The following is a 25,362-nucleotide window of genomic DNA, read 5'->3' on the forward strand; positions in this document are numbered from 1 at the left end:
ATTCAATCGGGAACAGATCGGGTTTTGGTCAAGTCAGTGGTGATTAAGTGCCTGGGTTAAGACTTCGCCTGTCACGGTTGATGAGATTAGTTGGCTGAACCATGAATGCAGAAAGCCGATTGTGAGTGTATGAGTTTGGCTGTATCAGGGTATATACAGGAATCTTGAGGTTAATTTCAATACCTTTCTAAGACTTTTTAAAGACCTTGTCAATATTTTTCAAGACCTCACCGCCACTTCGAGCTGTAACTGTATACATCAGTGAGACCTTTAACTTAACAGTTTTAGTTTGCAATAGACTAGATCACTATCATACAACAGAATGTCCGGTTCATCTTTGTTTTTTAATAAAACTAATACATTCACAAACTTTTACTAATAGTTTTTAGGACTCAAACTCTTTGGACAGAGTCTAATTCAGAAAAATATCTACAAAATTCAAGACCTCATAAAATCGTGAGAAGACATTTGAATACTTATTAAGGGTCTTGATTTTCCCCAAATTGATTTATCAACTTTTAATATTTTTCAAGACACCGCGGATACCCTGCATGAAGGCAAAAAGCAGATTGTGAGTGTGTGAGTTTGGCTGTATGGCCAGGCAGCGGTTAACTTCACCCAGAGGTCTGGCTCCGGGCCAGCGGAGGAGAGAACACAGGGGACAGTGGGACAGGGATCTGTCAGCTAGGGGAGCTCGCTCAGAATTCCTGCACAAATTCACTGACAGAGTCCTGCTTGTCTGCAGTGTGCACTGCTTTTCAAATCGTGGGAAGAAATCAGAAGACTCCAAAAGTCTCGAATGGTCTCCTAAGCCCAGGGACAAGAAGGTACTGTTTACTAGCTGCGCTTCAGGGCAGTCCCACATTAGTTTTGATGGCATTGTGTGAATATCATCCTAAACTACAAGCCATACCCATTGCGTTTTACACTCTTCGTCGACGATAGCCTGTTGTTCACTATGACAGGCAGCCAAGACACAAGCCCATTTATAATAACGGTGTAATGGTAGGGTACATTTCTTTTATTAGGATAACCCCTTGAGATGAGGGTCTATACGGCAACAAACACTTGACTGAACAAATGAAATGGTCCAATTAAATAGGTACGTTGCAGTACAGCACAGAACAGTGAGATGGGCTGGATAAATGGGTTCAAGCTGGCCCAGGGGTCAGAGTGGAGGGCAGAAGGCTCTGTGGCTGCAGTGTTCAGCAGCACTCTGCCCTTCAGTACACTGGGCTGTCATAGTGGATATCAATTAGGCCTTTATTTCTCTGGGCTGCTCAGCGCACAGCCAGCACTGCTGGAACGTGACTGTAGTACTAAAGGTTAGAGATGGACACAGAGCATGGTTGACAAACACCATCACAGGGAGAGGAATCTAGAGTTTAATAATGGGATTCTAAAACTGTCTAATTACTTTACATTCTTAAATGACTGTGTATTTAAGAAAGGGCATTTTTCTGTAACCTGTCTCTACAAGGAGTGTCTACCGTCGAAGTGTAGTTAGTAGAAGTAAGTGTAGAAGTAAATATGCAAGGAACACAATCAATTATTGAGACTTTCTTCAAAAGGAGGACACACGTTGTTAAATTGTGTCCACGACAATAGGGAATATGATCTACTGCAGTGGAAGGACAAATGTTTTATAGAAATGCTTAGGGAGTCGCCTTAACTAGTTCTATAAAAAGCAGGACGACTAATATACCCTAAATAATATACCCTGAATCAGACCCTAAAGCAGCCTGGTGGAGAAGCTGGCAGCAAAGCTGATTTTAGGCTACATGAGAACGTTGCACCTTCTACCAGGGCGCTGAGAAAACAAAGAGAGGAAACCCAGTAGTCCAAAAACAGACTGATTAAGCCTTGTCTCTCTTTCTCTCTCTCTCTCCCTCCCTCCCTCCCCCTCTCTCTCTCAAGACTAGGCCTACATATGGTCTGGTGAAGCCAAAATGAAAATGTCCAAAAGAATCTACCCTCAAGCGAACATCAGGATCCTCTAAGGGAAGCATATAGCCCGAGCCCTTTGAGGAAGTTAAAAGCACAGGACAGAATTAAACTGCTTTAATCTGAAAGCTGAAGCAAACTGCTGACGACCCAAAGCCAGATGACCCCCCCCCCCCCCCCCCCCCCAGCCACGGAGTCGTGAAACTACCAGGGGTTGGTGGGGATCACGGCTTCACTAGTGGCGAGGAGGAGGAGGGTGTCCACGCATGGACATGACAGGGACGCGAGGCGGCCCAGTCACCTGACCCATGTGAGGAGAGGAGGGTCTGGGAGAAGATCTGAAGGTCAACTCAAGCCGTCGGTGGGGGAATTGTGGTCCTTAACAAGTTCAACCCCGTAACTGGGGTCTCTCTGAGAGGGGAAAATCAAATCACATTACAAACATACAGGGGCGGTAGTACGCGACCCTTATGTAACAGCAGCAGCTCTGAGCAGAGAACGCAGCCCAGCTCAGATGGGGTCTGGTCCAAGCAGGACCGTTCGTTCGCCAGGGTAATTGCAGCTCCCTACAACAACAACAATTACTCAGACGAGTCCAGAGGGTGGAAAAATTGGCATGCTAAAAAAGAGGCTTGTCTTATGAGGAGCCCCGTCTGTCTGATGCGGTGGATCACATGACTATAGTGAATGCCGTGGTGTCCCATTGTGATGTCACAGAGCCCTGCGTCTGTCAGCGTGGGATCTGCAGCGGCGGTGCGGAGCCGCGGTCTGGCCACGCGAGGCTGACAGCTGCTGCCTGCCGGCTGAGAGACTAAAGCCGCCGCCTGTTACGTAACATGCTTTTAAGAAGCAGGGTAACATGCTAACATGCTAACACACAGCAGGCGGGGGGTTATTATGGCTGAATGCATATTATATATTAAGCCCTTGAGAAGAGAAGTGTTAAAAGGACAGGGGGCCTGGCCATGCCGCGGCCTAAACAACTCAGCCACCCTGGCTCCAGGTCCCTCCTCCTCCTCCTCCTCCTACCTTCCTACCTTCCTCCTCCTCCCTCCTCCCTCCCTCCTCCTCCTCCTACCTTCCTCTTCCTCCTCCTCCTCCTCCTCCTCCCTCCCTCCTCCTCCTCCTCCCTATATCCAGATCTGGTTCATGTGACTGTAGTCCACGTAGGGTTCCACACCTGGGCTCCACCTGCGGGTCAGTTCACACAGGGGGCAGGGCTGTGGCTCAAGAGGTTGAGCCGGAATCTAATGATCGCGAGTTCAAACCCCGGCTGAGGTGTCCTTGGGCAAGACAATGAATGAACCCCAAATTGCTCTCAATGAGCGGGCCGGCGCCTTGCATGGCAGCTTGTCGCCAATGGGTGAACGAGAGGCCGTCGTAAAGCAGCTTTGGAATAAGGCGCTATATAAGTCAGTCCATTTACCATTGACCATTTACACAGACAACTGAATAATTCCAATTATGGCTGTAGGATGTGTTGTGACACCCTTCTAGCTCTGTGTTCTATGTGACACCCTTCTAGTTCTCTGTGTTCTATGTGACACCCTTCTAGCTCTATGTGTTCTATGTGACACCCTTCTAGTTCTCTGTGTTCTATGTGACACCCTTCTAGTTCTATGTGTTCTATGTGACACCCTTCTAGCTCTCTGTGTTCTATGTGACACCCTTCTAGTTCTCTGTGTTCTATGTGACACCCTTCTAGCTCTATGTGTTCTATGTGACACCCTTCTAGTTCTCTGTGTTCTATGTGACACCCTTCTAGCTCTATGTGTTCTATGTGACACCCTTCTAGCTCTCTGTGTTCTATGTGACACCCTTCTAGTTCTCTGTGTTCTATGTGACACCCTTCTAGCTCTATGTGTTCTATGTGACACCCTTCTAGCTCTATGTGTTCTATGTGACATCCTTCTAGTTCTATGTGTTCTATGTGACACCCTTCTAGTTCTATGTGTTCTATGTGACACCCTTCTAGCTCTATGTGTTCTATGTGACACCCTTCTAGTTCTCTGTGTTCTATGTGACACCCTTCTAGTTCTATGTGTTCTATGTGACACCCTTCTAGCTCTATGTGTTCTATGTGACACCCTTCTAGTTCTCTGTGTTCTATGTGACACCCTTCTAGCTCTATGTGTTCTATGTGACACCCTTCTAGCTCTCTGTGTTCTATGTGACACCCTTCTAGTTCTGTGTGTTCTATGTGACACCCTTCTAGTTCTATGTGTTCTATGTGACACCCTTCTAGTTCTCTGCCTCGTGTGTAGCTACTCCCTCTAGGTGGCTTCAGAACGTGTTGTCATTGTGTAACGCTGTGCAGGGTTGAGCAGCAGAGGTGGTGTTGTGAGGAGGCACACAGAGAGAGGTCCATAGGGTTTGGAGTGGCTAAGCAAGGAAGCTAGCTAGCTAGGATGGGGCGGGGGTGGGTGGGGGGGGTATGCTGCTCATATACTGCCACAAGGGAGGAGCCATCCCCTACCCCCAGGGCCATTAGCACATGCCTGAACAAGGCCTCTCAACAGGGGGGGGGGGGGGGGGGGGGGGGGGGTAGCTAGCTACATTTCATCATTTCAAGAATGCCCCGGTCAAAAATAGAAACCTCCATCCATCCAGTTTAGTTTCATCACAAAAGCCTAGGTTATTTTTATTTTATTTTTTTGTGGATCACAATTCTCTGTTATGTGAGTTTTCCCCCGAGCAGCAAGCAGCAAGCAGCGTGACGCCGTGACTCACTTAGTTTCATAAGTCCTTTATGACATACCTGGACACTGTGTACGTAACGTAGGCGCGGGGGAAGGATTAGTGAGGGAGAGTGAGACCGGCGCAGCTCTGTGTGTCTCTGTATGACTCTGTGTGTGTCTCTGTGTGTCTCTGTGTGTGTCTGTGTGTCTGTGTGTGTGTGTGTCTCTGTGTGTCTCTCTGTGTGTGTCTTAGGGATGGACGGTTTCCAATTATTGAAACCGAAAAACCGTCAGAGAGTAAAACCGCGGTTTTCCGGTTAACCGAAAAATACAGTAAAAAAAAAAAAAAAAAAGTTTTTTTTTTTTTTTTTTTTTTTTAAAGAGCGCCAATTTCAAATAATTGAGCCCTACTGCTACAATACACTCATGTCGAACACCATTAAAACACCGTAAGCACAGTCGCAACACATTTAGGCTACTTAGTTTCACAAATATAAGTGGAAAGGCAGACTTTTGTAAGCTACACCATACATGAAAACACATGAACACTTAACACACCAGCTCCGCTGATCCAGGGTGCACGCCTGCACGGAAGATCATCTCTTGGAACAGCGTCTTCATTGAATGAACTGCTTTCTCAATATCTTGGTTCTTAGACAAAGTTTCAGCTGCTGCTCAATGTATTTAAATATTTGAATACTGCTCAATAATCACTGAAATATTAGACTTAGAATTATGCAGTGAACATACTTAAAGCTTTTCATAAAAACCACATGCCGCGAGACTGACTCGTCCTGAACTGTCGTAAGTCAGTCAACAAAGAATGCCCCATCAAAATAAAAGTGCCCATGGTAGAGCTGTCAAAATAGAGCTTTCAAAATAAATGTACTAATACAGATAGAGATAAATACAGAACTACCTTTGCGTCACTAAGTGACCGCGTATCTTCTGAGACATGCGTTCTGTCATCACTTTCAGTAGCGCCTTCACACACAGTGGCGCTGTGCACAAACACTCTTGATCCGTATAGCTCTTGTTTTATTATATTGTGGTTTAGTAAATACTGCACTTGGAGTTACATTCAATGCATGATTTGTGCTATAGAACATAAATAAAGTTTGATTGATTGATTGATATCAAATCAAATCACATTTTATTTCTATAGCGCATTTCTCACAAAAGTGACCCAATGTGCTTTACAGAGAGCAGCGAAAATGATCTTATTAAATGTAAGCGAGTAATTGTAAAAAACCTTTCCTATCTACCAATAACTGAAGGCAACTATCTTTCCCATAGAGTGATTCGTTACCCTTAAATATAATCCCAATTAGATATTAATCCTCAGTTATTCTTCACAACTGACCAAACCTCTCACTCATTGCGCGGCAGATTCAGACTGTATCATTGTTATTTTCACACACGACAAACATGTGACATGTTCCAGTTTTATTCTTATTCTATTTTATTCTTCAAAAAAAAAAAAAAAAAAAAAAAAACGGTTTCAGACGGTTTTGATAAAAAACCGTTTCTATTTTTATAAACCCCGGTTTTCGGTTTAACCGAAAAACCGTCCATCCCTAGTGTGTCTCTGTGTGTCTCTGTGTGTGTCGCTGTGTGTGTCGCTGTGTGTGTCGCTGTGTGTCGCTGTGTGTCGCTGTGTGTCGCTGTGTGTCTCTGTGTGTCTGTGTGTGTCTGTGTGTGTCTGTGTGTGTCTGTGTGTGTCTGTGTGTGTCTGTGTGTCTCTGTGTGTGTCTCTGTGTGTGTCTCTGTGTGTGTCGCTGTGTGTGTCGCTGTGTGTGTCTGTGTGTGTCGCTGTGTGTCGCTGTGTGTCTCTGTGTGTCTCTGTGTGTCTCTGTGTGTGTCTGTGTGTGTCTCTGTGTGTCGCTGTGTGTGTCGCTGTGTGTGTCGCTGTGTGTCGCTGTGTGTCGCTGTGTGTCTCTGTGTGTCTCTGTGTGTCTGTGTGTGTCGCTGTGTGTCGCTGTGTGTCGCTGTGTGTCGCTGTGTGTCGCTGTGTGTCTCTGTGTGTGTCTCTGTGTGTGTCGCTGTGTGTGTCGCTGTGTGTGTCGCTGTGTGTGTCTCTGTGTGTCTCTGTGTGTGTCTGTGTGTGTCTCTGTGTGTGTCGCTGTGTGTGTCGCTGTGTGTGTCTCTGTGTGTGACTCTGTGTGACTCTGTGTGACTCTGTGTGACTCTGTGTGACTCTGTGTGTCTCTGTGTGTGTCTCTGTGTGTGTCTGTGTGTGCCTGTGTGTGTGACTCTGTGTGTGTGACTCTGTGTGTCTCTGTGTGTCTCTGTGTGTGTCTCTGTGTGTGTTTGACTCTGTGTGACTCTGTGTGACTCTGTGTGTGTCTCTGTGTGTGTTTGACTCTGTGTGACTGTGTGTGTCTCTGTGTGTCTCTGTGTGTCTCTGTGTGTGTCTCTGTGTGTGTTTGACTCTGTGTGACTGTGTGTGTCTCTGTGTGTCTCTGTGTGTCTCTGTGTGTCTCTGTGTGTGTCCCTGTGTGTGTGTCCCTGTGTGTGTGTCCCTGTGTGACTCTGTGTGACTCTGTGTGACTCTGTGTGACTCTGTGTGTGTCCCTGTGTGTCCCTGTGTGTCCCTGTGTGTCTCTGTGTGTCTCTGTGTGTCTCTGTGTGTCTCTGTGTGTCTCTGTGTGTCTGTGTGTGTCTGTGTGTGTCTCTGTGTGTGTCTGTGTGTGTGTCTGTGTCTCTCTGTGTGTCTGATGGTCTCTGTGTGTCTCTGTGTGTCTGTGTGTCCCTGTGTGTCCCTGTGTGTCCCTGTGTGTCTCTGTGTGTCTCTGTGTGTCTCTGTGTGTCTCTGTGTGTCTGTGTGTGTGTGTCTGTGTGTCTCTTAGGCTCTGTGTGTCTCTGTGTGTCTCTGTGTCTCTCTGTGTCTCTCTGTGTGTGTCTGATGGTCTCTGTGTGTCTGTGTGTCCCTGTGTGTCTGTGTGTGTCTCTGTGTGTCTCTGTGTGTGTCTGTGTGTGTCTGTGTGTGTCTGTGTGTGTCTGTGTGTGTGTCTGTGTGTGTCTCTGTGTGTGTGTGTCTGTGTGTGTGTGTGTGTGTGTGTCTGTGTGTGTCTGTGTGTGTGTCTGTGTGTGTGTCTGTGTGTCTCTTAGGCTCTGTGTGTCTCTGTGTGTCTCTGTGTCTCTCTGTGTGTGTCTGATGGTCTCTGTGTGTCCCTGTGTGTCCCTGTGTGTCTCTCTGTGTCTCTCTGTGTCTCTGTGTGTCTCTGTGTGTCTCTGTGTGTCTCCTGATGGCCTGGGCAGGCCTGGTGAACCCAGCTGGGGGCAGACGTGCTGGACGGCTGCCAAGCTGCCTGGTTGTGACTCTGGGTCACCGCGGCTTAGATGCCTCCATCGCTGCCTGCTACTTTAGAGGGCTGCTCATAACTGATTGGCTGGGAGCAACACACAGAACGATGGTAGCAACGTAGCAAACACTCATCTGTGATTGTAGTCATCTAATTAGGGTAACAAATTACCCTTAAACCTGTGTAGTGATGTAATGACTCTAGTACATGTTCTAACATGGTAGTGATGTAATTGATAGTGAGAGGTGAGTTGTAAAATCCCTGCAGTCCAGAATTGGGCGGAGAGGTAGAGAGAGGCAGAGGGAGAGGGAGAGAGGCAGAGGGAGAGGGAGAGAGAGAGGTAGAGAGGGGTAGAGGGGTAGAGGGAGAGGTAGAGAGGGGTAGAGGGAGAGGTAGAGAGAGGTAGAGGGAGAGGTAGAGAGAGGTAGAGGGAGAGGTAGAGGGAGGCAGAGGGAGAGGGAGAGGTAGAGGGGTAGAGAGAGGTAGAGGGAGAGGTAGAGAGGGGTAGAGAGAGAGAGGTAGGGGGAGAGAGAGAGGTACAGAGGTAGAGAGAGGTAGAGAGGTAGGGGGAGAGAGAGAGAGAGGTAGAGAGAGAGAGAGGTAGAGAGAGGTAGAGGGGGAGGTAGAGAGAGAGGTAGAGAGAGGCAGAGAGAGACAGAGGGAGAGGCAGATAGAGGCAGGGGGAGAGGTAGAGAGAGGTAGAGGGAGAGGTAGAGAGAGAGAGGTAGAGGGAGAGAGAAAGGGATGTAGAGAGAGAGGTAGAGGGAGAGGGAGAGAGAGAGAGGTAGAGGGAGAGGGAGAGAGAGAGGTAGAGGAAGAGGTAGAGAGAGAGAGAGGGAGAGGTAGAGAGAGGGAGAGGTAGAGAGAGGCAGAGGGAGAGAGGTGGAGAGAGGTTGAGGGAGAGGGAGAGAGAGGCAGAGGGAGAGGTAGAGAGAGGTAGAGGGAGAGGGAGAGGTAGAGAGGGAGAGGGAGAGGTAGAGAGAGAGAGGCAGAGGGAGAGAGAAAGAGATGTGGAGAGAGGTAGGGGGAGAGAGAGAGAGGTAGAGGGAGAGGTAGGGGGAGAGGTAGAGAGAGAGGTAGGGGGAGAGGTAGAGAGAGGTAGAGAGGTAGAGAGGGAGAGAGGTAGAGAGAGGCAGAGAGAGAGGTAGAGAGAGGTAGAGAGGTAGAGAGAGGGAGAGAGGTAGGGGGAGAGAGAGAGAGGTAGAGAGGGAGAGAGGTAGAGAGAGGTAGAGAGAGGTAGAGAGAGGTAGAGCACGCCTACCTTGTCGGTTGATTTCATTCTGCAGAAGCTCTTCCATGGCCTCCTCCTCCGCGATGTCCAATGGCGTCTCTCCCTCGCTGTTCACCACTCCGACGTGGGCCCCTTGAGTGATCAGATACCTGCAAACACACACACACACACACACTCAGGACAGGGAACACCGTAGCAAACGCACACATTCTTCACTTAACTGTAGTTTAGATACGTGTGTTTACATTGCGCAGACTTCATTGGGTGGGAAAAGGTTGAAGACAAGACACAGTCCACACTCTCACAGCAGGACATTATTTCAGAGGAATGGAAGATGTATGGATCTCCCATAACTGTCAATAATTCACTCTCGGCCTCACCACTGGGACACACAACCTAGTGAATGTGTCACGAAGGACGAGTGTCACAATCCAGTGGTAGTGGATACGGCCTGGGCCCCCATCCCTCCCTACCTGAGGCCCTCTCTCCCTCCCTACCTGAGGTCCTCTCTCCCTCTCTACCTGAGGTCCTCTCTCCCTCTCTACCTGAGGCCCTCTCTCCCTCACTACCTGAGGCCCTCTCTCCCTCTCTACCTGAGGCCCCGTCCCTCCCTACCTGAGGCCCTCTCCCTCCCTACCTGAGGCCCTCTCCCTCCCTACCTGAGGCCTCTCCCTCCCTACCTGAGGCTCTCTCCCTCCCTACCTGAGGCCCTCTCATCACTCTGGAATTCGACCGACAGCAGCCCGTCCACATTCACAACATAATCAGCGCGCCGACGACGACGAGGCTTCCTGTCAATCACTCTCAGATGATCTCTCTGCCGCTGCGCTCTCTCTCCCCATGCGCTAATTCAAGAGCCTCTCCTACCGCAGGACATCTTGACTACTGCTGCTACCAATTAAGCCGCGGAGCGACGCAGGCCCTTCTCATTAGGACCGAACACCACTTGAAACCCGGCGCATCCCGCGGCCACTTCCCTCATAACGGCGACTCGCTAACCGCCCGCTACGTTTGAACTGTTTCACATTGTCTTGAATTAACTCTCTACTCTGCCTATTAACTCTCTACTCTGCCTATTTTCGCTGGGTTTTACAAGGCGTGGCGGTTTAGAGTCCAGCCCTGCCGTTGGGATGGCTGTGGGTTTGACACCAAAGACTTTGGGGGGGGGGGGGGGGGGGGGAGAAAGCCGCTGGCTGCCTTCCGGCTCTGCGGGCCCCATTACTGGAGACGGGGCTGGGGGGTTAGACGGCTCTGCTATGCACCCCCCCACCCACACCAGGTCCCAGAGTCACACACTAAGACAGGACTCCTCCGTTAGTCACTCTGCATCAGACAAGGCCCCTCACATCTCTCCTTCATCTCACTGGGAGGAAAGACAAGAGAGGCTTTGTCTCTGGGGACACAGCAGGCCTGTCCTGGGGCAGAGCTAACCAGAGCTAACCAGAGAATACTCGCTAGGGAAACGTTTGGTGCCACGGTCTGAAAATTATCAATCGGAAGATTTGACAGCTAATTACACACAACGTTCATACATGAGTGAGTCCTGAAGGTGATGGTGAGGTCTGAAGGCAAGACCCCTATAGGAGAGGGTTAGGGTCTTTATGACCCCTATAGGAGAGGTCTTTATGACCCCTATAGGAGAGGGTTAGGGTCTTTATGACCCCTATAGGAGAGGTCTTTATGGCCCTTATAGGAGAGGGTTAGGGTCTTTATGACCCCTATAGGAGAGGTCTTTATGACCCCTATAGGAGAGGGTTAGGGTCTTTATGACCCCTATAGGAGAGGTCTTTATGACCCCTATAGGGGAGGTCTTTATAGGAGAGGGTTAGGGTCTTTATAGCCTATATATCTATTTCTCTCTCTCTCTCTCTCTCAACCAATTATAGTGATGGAACACTGTAAAAGATGTAATTGCAGTCATCAATAACCGTAACACGTTCTGCTCTCACTTGGACAGCCCTGCGGTCTCTGGTTGTAGGATGACAGTGCTCGAGCCCGGCTCCCGTAACATAACACAGTAAGAAAGTAAAACAGGTCACAGCACACAACAGCACACTCCCAATATGCACAAGAACGAGTGCAAGTGCGCTCCTTCAGCCCTCCTTAGCCTGTTTAAATGTCCACAGATAAGATCTCCGCTGTCTTCTGTTCCCGATAAACGGCCTTCTTGCCTCAAAAGGACAAGGGAAAGAAAACACCCCGAAAGCAACTCGAGAAAGCAAAACTCGACAAATGGCCGATGACCCCGATTCCTTGATATTTATTCCATATTTATTACACCACCAGAAACATGCCAGACACTGCAGCCATCTGATAGGCAGCTGCTGCCATGAACATGTGATCACAAACCAGGAAGAGGAGGCTGAACACGGTGCCCCTTGACAAGATGAGGCTGATCTATAGTGATATACACTCACCGGCCACTTTATTGGGTACACCTTGTCAACTGTGAAAGTTAACGAAAATATCTAATCAGACAATCCTGTGGCAGCAACTCAATGCGTTTAGGCATGTAGACATGGTCAAGACCATCTGCTGGAGTTCAAACCAGCACCAGAATGGGACAGACAGGTGATTTAAGTGACTTTGAACGTGTCATGGGTGTTGGTGCCAGGCGGGCTGGTTTGAGTATTTCAGAAAGTGCTGATCTACTGGGATTTTCCTGCACAACCATCTCTAGGGTAACAGAAAATGGTCAGAAAAAGAGAAAATATCCAGTGAGCGGCAGTTCTCTGGACGAAAATGGTGGTGGTGGTGTAATGGTGGGGGGAAAATATTGCAACTGTCACTTGGCACAAGTTTTGTGTGATGCTTTAGTGTCAATATGGATCAATCTCGGTGGAATGATTCTAGTACCTAGTTGAAGAATTAAAAAAGTTCTGAAGGCAAACTGGGGTCGAACTAGCAAGGTGTACCTAATAAAGTGGCCGATGAATGTACAGGCTAGCTTTTAGGATTGTATTGATTTGCACTGGTGTTAGTTAGTCTAAAGGGCTCTGCACACAGCGTGCGATTTCTGTTGCGCGTCAACAAAAAGCACAAATTTGACAGTGCGACAAAACTCGCACGCCGTGTGCTTTGTCCCATTCAAAATGAATGGAATCGAATTTTCGCCGTGCGATTAAAATCGGGGCCGTGTGTGTTGAAATGCGATGTTCTCATAGACTTCCATTCAAACTTCAAAATGGAATGTTGACGCGCAACAGAAATCGCACGCTGTGTGCAGAGCCCTTAAGACAATTGAACATGAAGTACTCATGTGACTCTGTAGTCCACCTAGAGATCCATGAATTACCATGTCTGTACTAATGAAATCAGTCTGTACTACGGCTGTGAAACAAAAATGGTCCAGCGGATTATCGCAGTATTTTTTCACAATACTGTACTGATAATCCAGGCATAGCATCAATGTGTTTCTTTGGGGGATTGTGGGTGTTACATCTATAATAGGCCTATATAGTACAGCAGTGTTTCCCCTAGGTTTGCTGCCTTGGGGGGGTGGCATGGACCGTGGCATGGACCCCCCCCCCCAGGGGGTAAGACCCTGCCTCATACCAGCGTCATGTCCAGGGGTGTACTTGTACATTAAGCCGCCTCACGCTACGGAAACAGGAGATAGGCTCCTGCCCTATGGGCCATTAGGCTCCAGAACCATCGGTTCTCAAGGCTACTTACTTATGTGGTCTTGACTACCTGTCCACTTTCTCACCTGGTTCTTGCTGTCTCTCTCTCTCTCTCTCTCTCTCTCTCTCTCTCTCTCTCTCTCTCTCTCTCTCTCTCTGGTGTGCCGACACCATCCTGCTCTCTCTCCTTCTCTCCCTCTCTATCCTCCTCTCTCCCTTTTGCTGTCAACCAAAATGTAAACAAAACAGCCAGAGTATTTATAATCTAATAAGAGGCATAAATTGATCCATATCAATTCATAACATAATTATAATTGAATATTGGATTGCTGTGGGCAATGCAGTCGGATAATGTCATTTTGACTTTACTCTCTCACCTGAAAAGAAATCATATGTCCAACTATAAAAAACTCAATCATCACTGTACAATGTCAGTGTTTCCCCTAGGTTTGCTGCCTTGGGAGGGTGGCATGGATCCTCCACCCCCCCACCCCCCCGGTTGTGAAATGTTAATTTCTCCCCCCCCACCACAATTAGTGTAGCAGATTAGTAACAGAACAAGTTATCTCTGTAATATCATAATATCAATTATGTGACTAGAACAAATATGATAATTTATAGACTTTATTGTTGAGCCACAAAGCCATCACTTATTTTGTATTAATTGTTTTACTGTTTTGACACTATAACAATCTTGACTTCACTATCTGTCCACTTTCTCACCTGGTTCTTCCTGCTCTTGCTCCCTCTCTCTCTCTGTGTCATCTCCATCCTCCTCTCTCCCTCTTTGCACTGACAATCACACACAAACATATGTGACAGGGTCTGGTTAAAAAGTCTGCAAGTCTGGCAACATCATTTTTCTGTTTTTTTACTACCTTTCATTATCTACCTGTCATCTGTCAGTGATGACATGCTGACATGTTAAAATAGCAAAAATGTTTTGCTAATTCAAGATTCATGTTTTTTTATTGCCATGTGTGTCAAACGTTTATTACATCCTATTACAAGTAATGAAGGGGGGTGCTGAGGGTGCTGCACCAGAACCATAGGTTCTCAAGGCTACTTGTGGTCTTGACTACCTGTCCACTTTCTCACCTGGTTCTTGCTGTCTCTTTGGTGTGCTGACTCCATCCTGCTCTCTCTCCTCCTCCTCTCCCTCTCTCTCCTCCTCTCTCCCTCTTTTGCTGTCCACCGAAAGGCAAACATAACAACCAGAATATGTATAATCTAATAAGAGGTATACATTGATCCATATCAATTTATAACATCATTCTAATTGTATATTGGGTTGCTGTGGGCAATGCAGTCAGATAATGTCATTTTGACTTGACTCTCTCACCTGAAAAACAATCTTATGTCCAAAAAAAAAAAAAAAAAAAAGGGAAACAGACATTTCCAATGAGTGAGGGTTTGTTCCATTTCCAATGAGTGAGGGTTTGTTCCAATGCTTCAATCCACTTTTTTATTGTATTTTATTACCATAAAGCCCAAGTCTAGCAGAATAAGACATATTGTATTATTACTACTACCATCTATTATTACTAATCACCTCTGAGCTAGCTAGCTAGCTTGCTAGTTCGTTAACACTATTCACACAATGGAACTAGACACTTTCATATAGTCACCATGGAACTACAATCAGACACTTTCTAGTTAAGTCACAATAATAACGAACAATTTGAACCAATGTTTTCTGTCAGAAATTCAGAAATTATATTTGCTACGGTTGCTTACCTCTCACACACACACGCACGCACACACACGCGCGCGCTAAACAGTTATTCTCTGGGCGAAGCGCGAGACTACTTGCGGACCAACGAGGTGCGTGTATGTAGGCTACTGGACCGGAGTGTGTAACATCATGACTGTAATTGGGCTAGAATGATTTCAGAAAATAATAATAATAATAATGATAATAATAATAATGATTATTCTTTTTTAGGTCGTGCTGAGATGAAATTTAGGGATACTCAAGCACCCCTAAAAAGCGTCTAAAATCGTCCATATCGCCAGATTCGGGTTGGGTGCGTTTAATAAACGTGGGAAGTTAGCCTGCTTGTCAGAGGTTTGGGGTCTACGTCCGTCCATTACTAAAACTATGATTGTTGGCCTTTATTTGCACTTCCAGCAGAGACGAATGGCTTGTTTGAGATGAGCACGTCAGAGCGTGTGTGTGGAGGGAGCTGAGCCCCGCCCTTCGTGAAACGAGGAGACAAGCGGACAAGCGTGGCAGCAAAACGCACAGAGGAGAAACATATTAAATGAGGGTGCACATAAATTAGGCAAATGACACAGAATAAACATATTTCGACCACATAAACATATTTCGGCCATATACAACTGGGAGAAAAATATTATTATTAAGAAAAATAAAATAAAATAAAAAACATGAACCAAATTGACTTTGAACATTTTTCTTGCGGGGGCGGGAGGTCCCGTTGGGGGGGCGGCCCGCCCCCCCCAAGGCAATGGTAGGGGAAACACTGCATGTGGTACACACAACACACACACACGACACACAACGCACTAGATTACCTTTTCAGTTCATCCAATGTTCAGTAAACATGTAGTAAGTAGGTAAGTAGCCTTGAGAACCGATGGTTCTCGAGCCTAACAGGAGCCTATCTCCTTTTCCATAGCGTGAGGAGAACATGGAACATGGCCCTGGACATGATGCTGGTATGTCGCAGGGTCTTACCCCCCCCAGTCCAACCCTTAATGCTGAGTGCCAAGCAGGGAGGCATCGGGTACCATTTTTATAGACTTTGGTACGACGGCCGGGGATCGAACTCACGACCTCCCAATCTCAGGGCGGAGACGCTAAGCGCAAGGCCGATGAGCTACAATACATGTAGAGTATGGGCATTGTATTCCAATAGCACTGTGACCCATGTATGGTGATACATATGGTATTGTGAGCTCCTTGCCAACACCAAGCTCTGCCTACAATAACCAGGATAGATTCTCTATATGAAAAGGCAGCAAAGTTACATTCAGTCAGCCATAAAGTTGAGGGAATGGGGAGTCTTGTAACGCTTGGTAAATCCAGAAACAACATCGTTACATTTCTAACCTCTTGACCAACAACTCCTGATGCACTGGTGAGTTATTGCTACCATAGAAGAAGAGTGTGTTTCCTAAAGGTGGAAGGGCCAGTACACAGTCACCTTATCCAGCTCAGTAAACTGGAGAGGCGGACCATCAATCAAGCAGGCAGCGTGGGGGGGGGGGGGGGAAACAGAGGTCACTAATGGAGTCTAGGTGTTGTCCTGGTGGTCCCCTGTGTGGGGGACAGGGAGAGGTGGGTGGAGGCGGGGGGGGCTGGGCCAGCTAATATCTCCAGAGGTCTCAGTAGCCCCTCAGCTGGACTCCATCCATGACAGCATGACAGCATGACAGCCTTCACTGACTGAAACCAGTGCGGCGCAGCATGACTACTCACAGACATGACACGCTTATAACGGAAACTGAACTCTTCATGACATTTCAGAAAGAGTGGCATACTAAACAAACATGCATGAGAGTAAAATGTTTATCATGAACACTAAATAGGCAAAGCAGGAATTAGGATATGTCATGCTAGTTAAGATATTATCAAAGCGTACGGGTGATCGACAGGCGCGTAGGCTTTGATAATATCTTCACTCATGATCATCTAGTCTAGTCTGGCGCCTGCGCCGTCTGTTGTTCTTCCTGCACACAGGTAAACAGATCCGGGATCTAGCAGCGTCGTCGTGCTCGCGCAAACAAACCCGGCGAAGGTTTTACTTACAAGTAAAACGGCGTTAATGTCAAGCCCTGTATATCTATCTATATCTCTCTCTATATCTCTATCTCTCTCTATATCTCTATCTCTCTCCCCCTCTGGCAGACTCACTCTGCTATGTCCATGTACCCGCAGGACGCGGCGGCGTGCAGGGGGATCCAGCCCTCGTTGTCTGGCTGGTTGATGCTGGCGCCGTGTTCCACCAGGAAGGTCACCATGTCCACGTTGTCGTCTATGCAGGCCTGCAGAGCACAGGGAGGGAAGCATGTTAGAAAGGTCATAAGAATAATAATAAGTCATTATATTTATATAGCGCTTTACCGGGGCTCAAAGACACTGAGAAGAGTGTGAGGAACTGGCATCACCTGTCTCTGTGTGTGTGTGTGTGTGTTGACCCTCCCTCTGACAGGAGGCTTGTGTCAGAGGGGGGGGGGGGGGGGCGGCCTGTGCTTAAAGGAACGGCGGCCAGCTCCGGGAGCGCTGCGCTCCTTGTGATGGATCGTTCCCGATCGTCTCCAGAAGTCGGCGGGGGGAATGTGTTGGCACGGGGCGGTATTCCCAAAACGCCGGGACATAGCGGAGGTGCTTGGAATACCACAGAGGAGAGCAGCGTACTACTGCTGCTGGTGAGGCTTCCACTGACTCTCACTTACATAAGACACGCATGCTTCTACCCCAGTGGTGTAGTCTAGTTGTTTCTAGTGGGTATATTGTGATTTTTCCCTCCCAGCCTCATATCGTTCATTTCAGAACGCCATAAAAAAAAATCTGTGCTCCCTAACGTTATATATATCTAACATTACATGTTATAAGGCTGATCTGTGCATGATAGTGCTGCATTTTGACATATTTCATGTCGCATCTCCCCCCGTTGATGGTATATGACGCTATAGTGAGTCCCAATGGTCCAAAAGTCAAGTGCTTCGTAACACAGACGGGGTGAATGTTATGAATGAAAGTGAAAGTTTTGTCACAAAACGCTGTTACGTATCCTCACACATTTTTAAGTGGGTATATGGAAATCCTTGGCCTTTCCTAGTGGGTATACGACGTAGTCCTGCGTATCACCTAGACTACACCACTGCTCTACCCTCTCAGTCATACACACATCATTACTCTGATTGTTCAGATGAAGTACCTACCTACTCCCTATGGATTTATGCGCAACTCGCAAACAACACGGCGATATTGATATTTCACCCTAGTCAAGTGTGGTAGAGGAGGAAAGACCCCCCGAGCTATACAAAACAAACGTGTCATCATACCCAGGGTTCTGTATTAGTCACCCAGCATATGCTGATCCTTCGCGTGCTAAAAAACAAGGAACCGGTAAGTCAGAGATTGGAAGGAAACTTTGCTTAGTCTTCATGTTAAGCGTGCCAGGACTTGACACGAGTCGAGGAGGACAAATGTGGAAATGGGAAAAACATTGAAATGATGACACTTCAAAATGCCTACATGCACCAAACTGAAACCTGCCTGCGTGTCCTAGATTATTAAGCACTGCGAAAGCTACAGACCTGTGTCATCGTAACTCTGTTAGAACACAATGAACCTGTGGTTAACGGTGGGCCTACCTTGGTGCGCTTTGTAAAGGCATAGTGATGGGAGTTAGTCTGTTCCTTAGTGAGCAACCTTGCAATTAGGCTACCCAATGACGATGCACCACAGGCTATAATGCAATGTCCCAACAGCATAACAACACAGACATAGAGCGACCATGTAAAACAACGTTTGTGGGAGTGTACTAGCAAGCATGTGTAGATGCGTGGGGTGGGCCGGTGTGCATGTGTAGATGTGTGGGTGTGCATGCACACACACGTGCGGGCGGGCTGAGGGCGTCCCCAGCCTAGGGCTGAAGAGCGACGCTATAAGGAGAGACCAAGGCCTTCAAGAGAGGAGAGGCAGTGGACTGTGGCTCTACAAGCAAGGTCACATTCCACCAACTATAGCACATACATAGAGAGAGAGAGAGAGAGAGAGAGAGAGAGAGAGAGAGAGAGAGAGAGAGAGAGAGAGAAAGAGAGAGAGAGACAGAGAGGGAGGGAGAGACAGAGACAGAGAGAGAGACAGAGAGAGAGAGACAGAGAGAGAGACAGAGACAGAGAGACAGAGAGACAGCGAGAGAGAGAGAGAGAGACAGATAACGAGAGAGAGACAGATAACGAGAGAGAGACAGAGATAGAGAGAGAGAGTGAGAGACAGAGACAGAGAGAGAGAGACAGACAGAGAGAGACAGATAGCGAGAGAGAGACAGACAGAGACAGAGAGAGACAGCGAGAGACAGAGACAGCGAGAGTGAGAGACAGAGACAGAGAGACAGAGGGAGAAGGAGAGACAGCGAGAGAGAGAGACAGCGAGAGACAGACAGACAGACAGAGAGAGAGAGAAGGAGAGACAGAGACAGTGAGAGAGAGAGACAGAGAGACAGCGAGAGAGACAGAGACAGCAAGAGAGAGAGAGAGAGAGAGACAGAGACAGCGAGAGAGACAGCGAGAGAGAGAGAGACAGAGAGACAGAGAGAGACAGAGAGAAAGTGAGAGACAGCGAGAGAAGGAGAGAGCTGGGTAGGGAGCTGGGGCAGCTTCAGGGTGAGCTCAGCGAGGATGACCTGGGGGGTTGAGACGACCCCGGGGTGAAGATGTCACCTGCTTCAAAGCCGGCCGGACAACAAGGTGACAACAAGGTGACAACAAGGTGTCTGAGAGAGAAGCAGCGGAGGAAGAACGCCTCTGGGGAGGCGATAAGCAGCCAGATGATCAAAGATGCCAAGCGAGTGCAGCAACCTTTCACTCTGACAGCAACAGGTCCAGAGTTACCAGTCATTACAGTAAGCGGCGGTAATGCCCCAAAGGGGCCTCGACCCCCCTCAACCCTCCTCTCCCTCGACCCCTCTCTCGCTGCTGGAAGTCTATCAGGACAGGTACAACACGGCTGGTCAGAGATGTTGAACTTGGACACGGTTCGCCAAAATTCTTGGCGTTAAAAAAAATAAATCCAGTGGACAAGGGACGAAGAACATAATTGTGTGTTTATTTGCTGCTTTAACTAGGGGTAATATTGCCATTAATGTCCTTCAGCGATCTGTTTAAAGCTTTGCTTTGCCATAACCTTGATGTCGATAACTTTAAGACCTCCCCCTCCCCCTCCCTCTGCTCCATAAGCATGTAAAGTCTCCAGCTCTCTAAGCGAGTTGCTATGACGACAAAATCAGCGAGGGGGAAACACATACACATACACAGATACACACACACACACACAGATACACACCGGCTTCATGTTTGGGGCACACGACTATCTGGCTGGAGTCCTTGTCCAAATTTGGGCAGTTTACAGCTCCGTACATGGCCAGGGCTGAGAGCCTGCGTGGGCCTAACCACTCTTATCAAGGGCTGTGTGTGTGTGTGTGTGTAAGTGTGTGTGTGGGGGTGGGGGGGCGGGGGTAAGGAAGAGGTTGTGAAGAGGCTCTGCTTGACAGTTTCTCCAGGTGCACAGACACCTTTCCCGGGCTCGTCTAAGTGTTGCTTCAGGGCGTGAGGGGCTCCAGCCCCAGCTGCTCAGGGCTGAGTGACAGATGACTCTGGGCTGCCCAGAGCTCAGCCATCCCTCTGTGTCACCAGCACCATCCCTTGGGTACAAACACACACGTGCAGCTGGACCAATGTGTTTGCCCAGTTCTGCTAAAAAAACAAGACAAGAAGAAGTGACTGCTGCTAAAATATTAAACTTCATTATTTCTCTAATCCCGCCTCCGTCTCTCGCAAAGTGACAGCCATCCTCTATGATCTCCTCCTCTATCCTCCTCCTCTATCCTCCTCCTCCTCCTCCAGGCTAACACAGTAGCTAGCTGCAGCCCATCTCTCTCTCTCTGGTGCTCCAACAGGAGTTCCAACAATGGTAATCCCTTAATGGCTGTAATTGTCCACGGCTGACAGGTGGCAGAGTTATTGCCCACATCAAGGGACGCGTAGCGTAGCAGCGAGCAGGGGGGGGGGGGGGGGGGAGGAGGAGGAGGAAGATGGGAGGGGGGGGGGAGAGGAGACAAGTGTCTTTCTTTGGCAGTGTGAGGGAGGGGAGGAGGAGGAGGTGGGGCCATAAGTATACCTGCCCCTTCCCTGCTGTACGTTGTCATCTCTCAGGGGCCTGCGGGACAAATCCACACAGGAGGGACGCTGACACTGTTAAGTGAAGGGGGGGTGGGGACTGCGCATTCCTTGACCAACATAGGAGCCGGCGAGGAATGCAACGGGAGCAGCACTAGGTCATCTTCTATGGACGGGGGTTCGGCATGCAGGGGGTTAACACCGATGCTAGGTCATCTTCTATGGACGGGGGTTTGGCATGCAGGGGGTTAACGCCATCTAGACAGACACAAAGCCATCTTTATTTGACGGCTAAACACACTACGGGGAGAGAGAGTGGAGGAGCTAATCTGACTATTAATCTGGGTGATAATAGGCGGCATTGTGGTTATATCCCGCCTCCTCGCACCCGCCACTGGCCTCTGTCAGAGAGAGGGGGGGGGGCTGCTCTCACACACACACAGACACACAGACACACAGACACACAGAGACACAGAGACACAGAGACACAGAGACACAGACACACAGACACACAGACACACAGAGGGCAGACACAGAGGGCAGACACAGACACACAGACACACAGAGACACACACACACACACACACACACACACACACAGAGGGCAGACACAGAGCGCAGACATGTAGCGACCTCGCTGCTGTGGCCGACATGTTGCCGTTCGGACCTGTTGGGCCGGTGCGCTAGAGAGAGACGGCTGTGTCACAGGCGTGTTAAGGGGCTACGCAGCGCAGGAGAGGCAAACAGAAGCAACGCTGTGCTGTGGGGTTAGGGGGGGGTCTATATCCAAGGCCTGTTGGCTTATGGTTGGCTAGAGAGGTGAAGGGAGCAGCGCTGGACCGTGGTGTCTCTAGTAACGTTTGCTAGTCGTCATCACGACTCATTACTTAACAGTTCAGTTCCTGCATTATTATTATTATTATTATAATAAACACTCAACTATACAGAACAATGACATTAATAGAAGCCTTTCAGACCACACACACACACACACACACACACACACACTACAAAGACACACACACACACACACAGTCTAAGTATGGCAACAGGGACCACTGCTCCATCGTGGACCTCCGTGCTCCTGATGACAGATGTGACTGATCAGTCAGAGTCTCTTGGCCCTGAGACTAAGCCTGAGTCCCCTGCGTGAGAGGCCAGTACAGCGCTGGATGCTCTGGATAAAATTCCATCCCCTCTCTCTCCTGGAAAAAGTGCAGAAGGTCCCGCCCCCCCCCGACACAGAGGGAATTTCTATAGGGCTGAGTGTGACTTTCATTAGCGCTCATCACAGTGTTGAGACAGCAGGATAGGTTGGCTGACTGACTGACTGACTGACTGACTGACTGACACGCACGCGGACACACACAGAGAGAACAAGGGGGTGTGAGAGACAGGGGCGGGGGGGGGGGGGGTCTGGTCAGCTGGATATCACTGCAGCGCAGCAGGTGCTCCAGCCTCAGAACAGATAAAGCTAAAGCTAGCCTAGCCTGCTGCCAGTAAAGGGCAGAGCCTCTAGGCTAGGTGACCTTTCTGGGAAAACGCCCGCCTAATGGAGGCACAGAGGGCTTCTGGGAAGTCGACAATTACAGACACAGAGCTTTACTAAGTCAACTAATCAATGCAGGGAGGATTCCTCCACTTCAGACAGTCAATAGAGTTAAATGCACTTCATGTAGCCGACATGCCCTCTCAACACAAAGGTCTGCTTAACCATGACATGGATCGACCAGGGCAGGGCAGAGGGGTTGTTATGGTATGTTGTGGTTGTTTGTTGTGGTTGTCCCCAACACGCCTGCTATGGGAGACGCCAGGCTGCCATTTTCTGTGTCTCTCGCTCACAATTGTGCTACAAAACCCAATTAGGGGGGGTCGATCAAGTTTATCAGCCAACTGGAGATGGAAGAGAAGAAGCATTAGCCTGTTCCTTCCGCTGAGGATCTGATTATTTGAGTGTAGCAGATTAATTCTAGAAACAGTTTCAAAATAGACAAGACTCAGCGATGGGAGTTTACAGAAGGTTTCGCTTGCATCGGCGATGGTTTCAGCAGCGCCCCACTCAATCTCCGCGCTGGCGGACAGAGAGAGAACTTAGTACCTCGTTTTCACATGAGGGGATCTAGAAACGCTACAATACGGGACTGTTCTAACTGCGCTCTTTTCTCAAAACACTCGACGGTGTACTCTTAAATCAAACCTGTGTGTTTATCCACCGGGTTATTCCGCCTGGTTCCCGAAAACTCTCGGCTGTGGGAACATCCGCTGAACGCTGGCCGCGCGTCAGTGTGTGTGTGTGTGTGTGTGTGTGTGTGTGTGTGTGTGTGTGTGTGTGTGTGTGTGTGTGTGTGTGTGTGTGTGTGTGTGCGAGGAAGTGACTAGGCCGGCCTCGAGTGCCACTTCACCCAAGAAAGGCGATGGGGGCGGGGGGAAGGCCCGTCTCTCTGTAGTCAGAAACGATGAGAGCCCCCCCCAATGAAACCTGATCCATATAAACACACAGCAGGCTGGCCACAGTGTTAGCACAGGACTACGCTACTCTGGCACGGCTAGTTGCAGACATGTGTGGTGGCTGCAGGAAATAACATCAGTGGGTTAATGCAAATGCTCTGTTCCTGGGCGGCTGACCCTGTCAGTGTTGACGGAGAGCACATGGCCGGACCCAGCCACCTGTTAAAGAGACGCTACGCTAAGTCGTTGGCTAGCCTGCGCGACGGCTGTGCCCAGCGCTACGAGGACCCACGTCGTTCTCAGACGGACAGGACAGGGAAAGAAAGTGAAGTGGTATTTCTGCGTCTCACACTTCACACATTCTCTTCAGTTTAAGGCTGAACCCACATGGGGCTGATTACCGGGCACTATCTATAGATTAACTTAATAAACCCTCCCAGACCAGCAGGGATATAAATATGGAACAGATTAAGAGCAGAAACAACAGTGTCCATCATCTGCGCTGGCCTAATCCTAAAATAATACAGAGGAATTCAGTCAGGCTCGAGCCCCGGCTAGCGGGCGGAGAAGATGGGCAAAGCCGTTCTCGAAATGTAGGCCCAAAAATGCACCCATGACGTCCTCCTCCTCCCCCTACCCACCCCCACCCCCCTCCCACTAAGAGCCTGGCCGTTGCCGTGGCGACCAAGCCCAAAAGAGGACAAGAGTTCAGCCTTGTCGGGACTTTGTACGAAACATAAATAAATAGAGAAAAGACTTCATTTAAAGGCACACTGGGGTTGCTCAGATAGCCCTGGAGGCAGCCGCACGGAGCAGCGCTGGCAGGACCAGATCAAAAGCTAATCTGGAGAACAGAGGGCGAGGGGTTCCTTCTCTCCTTCTCTTTTTTCTTTTTTTACTTCTAGCCGTGGTTGAAGTTGTCGGTCACACCGGCACAGTTCTCATGACCCGTTATGGTCAGAGGACAGAAACACAACGCTGCTCTGCAGACCGACCCCTCAGTAAGGAGCCAGACCTCATCTCTACAGCCTCCAAGTCTAGGAGTATTTGGACAGGGTGGAAGTATCTGCAAAGTCAATAGCTGAATATACAATTGATCCAGTAGTGTGTTGACAGTCAGCACGATGATTCAATGCTGCTATCCTGGGAGAAGTTTTTACCCCGCAAAAAAATCATCTGGCTACTAAGAAATGATCAAATGCTACGGACTCAAAAGTATCTACAGTACTTCGTTACGAAATCACACAAGATTCAACCTGGTCTTCCAAGAAACTGAAACGAGGTTTTGGAGGCCGTGACAGGCTCACCCCCGTGTGCAGAGTTCAGAAGAAGGACAGAGTATGTTTCCATACTTTAAAAGGCACCGTCTTTGCAAAAAAAAAGATAGGATCTTGACACCGTGGACAGGGATACACCGGCCCATCTACAAAAAACATTCCCCTGATTAACTCAATAGTGATTCCGCAGTTGACACATTTCATGCATAGCGCTACTGACTTATGGAGAACTCTTTTTAGAAGTTGTCTGAGCAAATCATTTTTCAATCTATTTAGAATAATGAACATAAGTGGGTGGGCTAAAACTTAAATATTAAGGCATTGCACTCTATTAAAGCTTCTTATTATACAGAAATTATATCTAAATCCAAACTGGTTTTCTAGCCCGTAGGAAAATTATTTATTTTTAGGGCAATCTCTAAAGACAATAAAAATAGACAGTTTCAAGAGCTTCGTAAGACATCACAGTAAAATAGAAGGACAAATTACAAAAGGAAATAGTTTGATGGTAATATAGTGAGAAAGGTAGCTTAATGGCTGAAGACATCTGACTGATTAAAAATAGCATAGTCTGTGTGTATGCATGCATGCTTGTGTGTGTGTGTGTGTGGGGGGGGGGGGGGTGTCATGCAGAGCGCTCTAAACTAACTTTAGCACCACTCCACATCAAGGAGAAGACACTCCAGGACGCCTCCCCTTCCTCCCTTCCTCCAGGAGGGCCCTCCCCCGGCCAAGTAAAACACCCGGCCCAGGACCGCCCACGGTGCTGAGGGAGGAGGGCTCTCTGCCGGACGCCAGGGTCTGGCAGCGACTGCGCTAGCTACGCTACATTAACGCCAGCATCAGTGGCACATGCCGGTGTTTAAAACCCCCACCGCTGACACCAAGTGGGATTGAGTGAGTGTGCCCGGTTGTCAGTAGGACCTAGCGCCGAGCAGTAGTAGGAGACTCCTGTTTCCTCTATAACGTCCACTTCCCAGCATG

At 48.6% G+C, this 25,362-nt stretch overlaps 1 protein-coding gene across 1 annotated transcript in view; it reads right to left on the minus strand.

Moving 5' to 3' along the window:
- The window catches only part of ppp1r12a (protein phosphatase 1, regulatory subunit 12A), a gene marked incomplete at both ends in the record, with an annotated part of 84,788 nt that overhangs the window by 37,542 nt on the left and 21,884 nt on the right, over positions 1 to 25,362 (minus strand). Inside the window, 2 exons of the mRNA XM_080537489.1 lie at positions 9,189 to 9,307; positions 16,662 to 16,792. Of these exons, the coding sequence (XP_080393615.1) occupies positions 9,189 to 9,307; positions 16,662 to 16,792 (250 nt within the window). The remainder of the gene's footprint in view (positions 1 to 9,188; positions 9,308 to 16,661; positions 16,793 to 25,362) is intronic.

The sequence above is a fragment of the Nansenia antarctica genome, assembly GCF_963989245.1.
Source record: "Nansenia antarctica genome assembly, chromosome: 8".
NCBI classification, from domain to species: Eukaryota; Metazoa; Chordata; class Actinopteri; order Argentiniformes; family Microstomatidae; genus Nansenia; species Nansenia antarctica.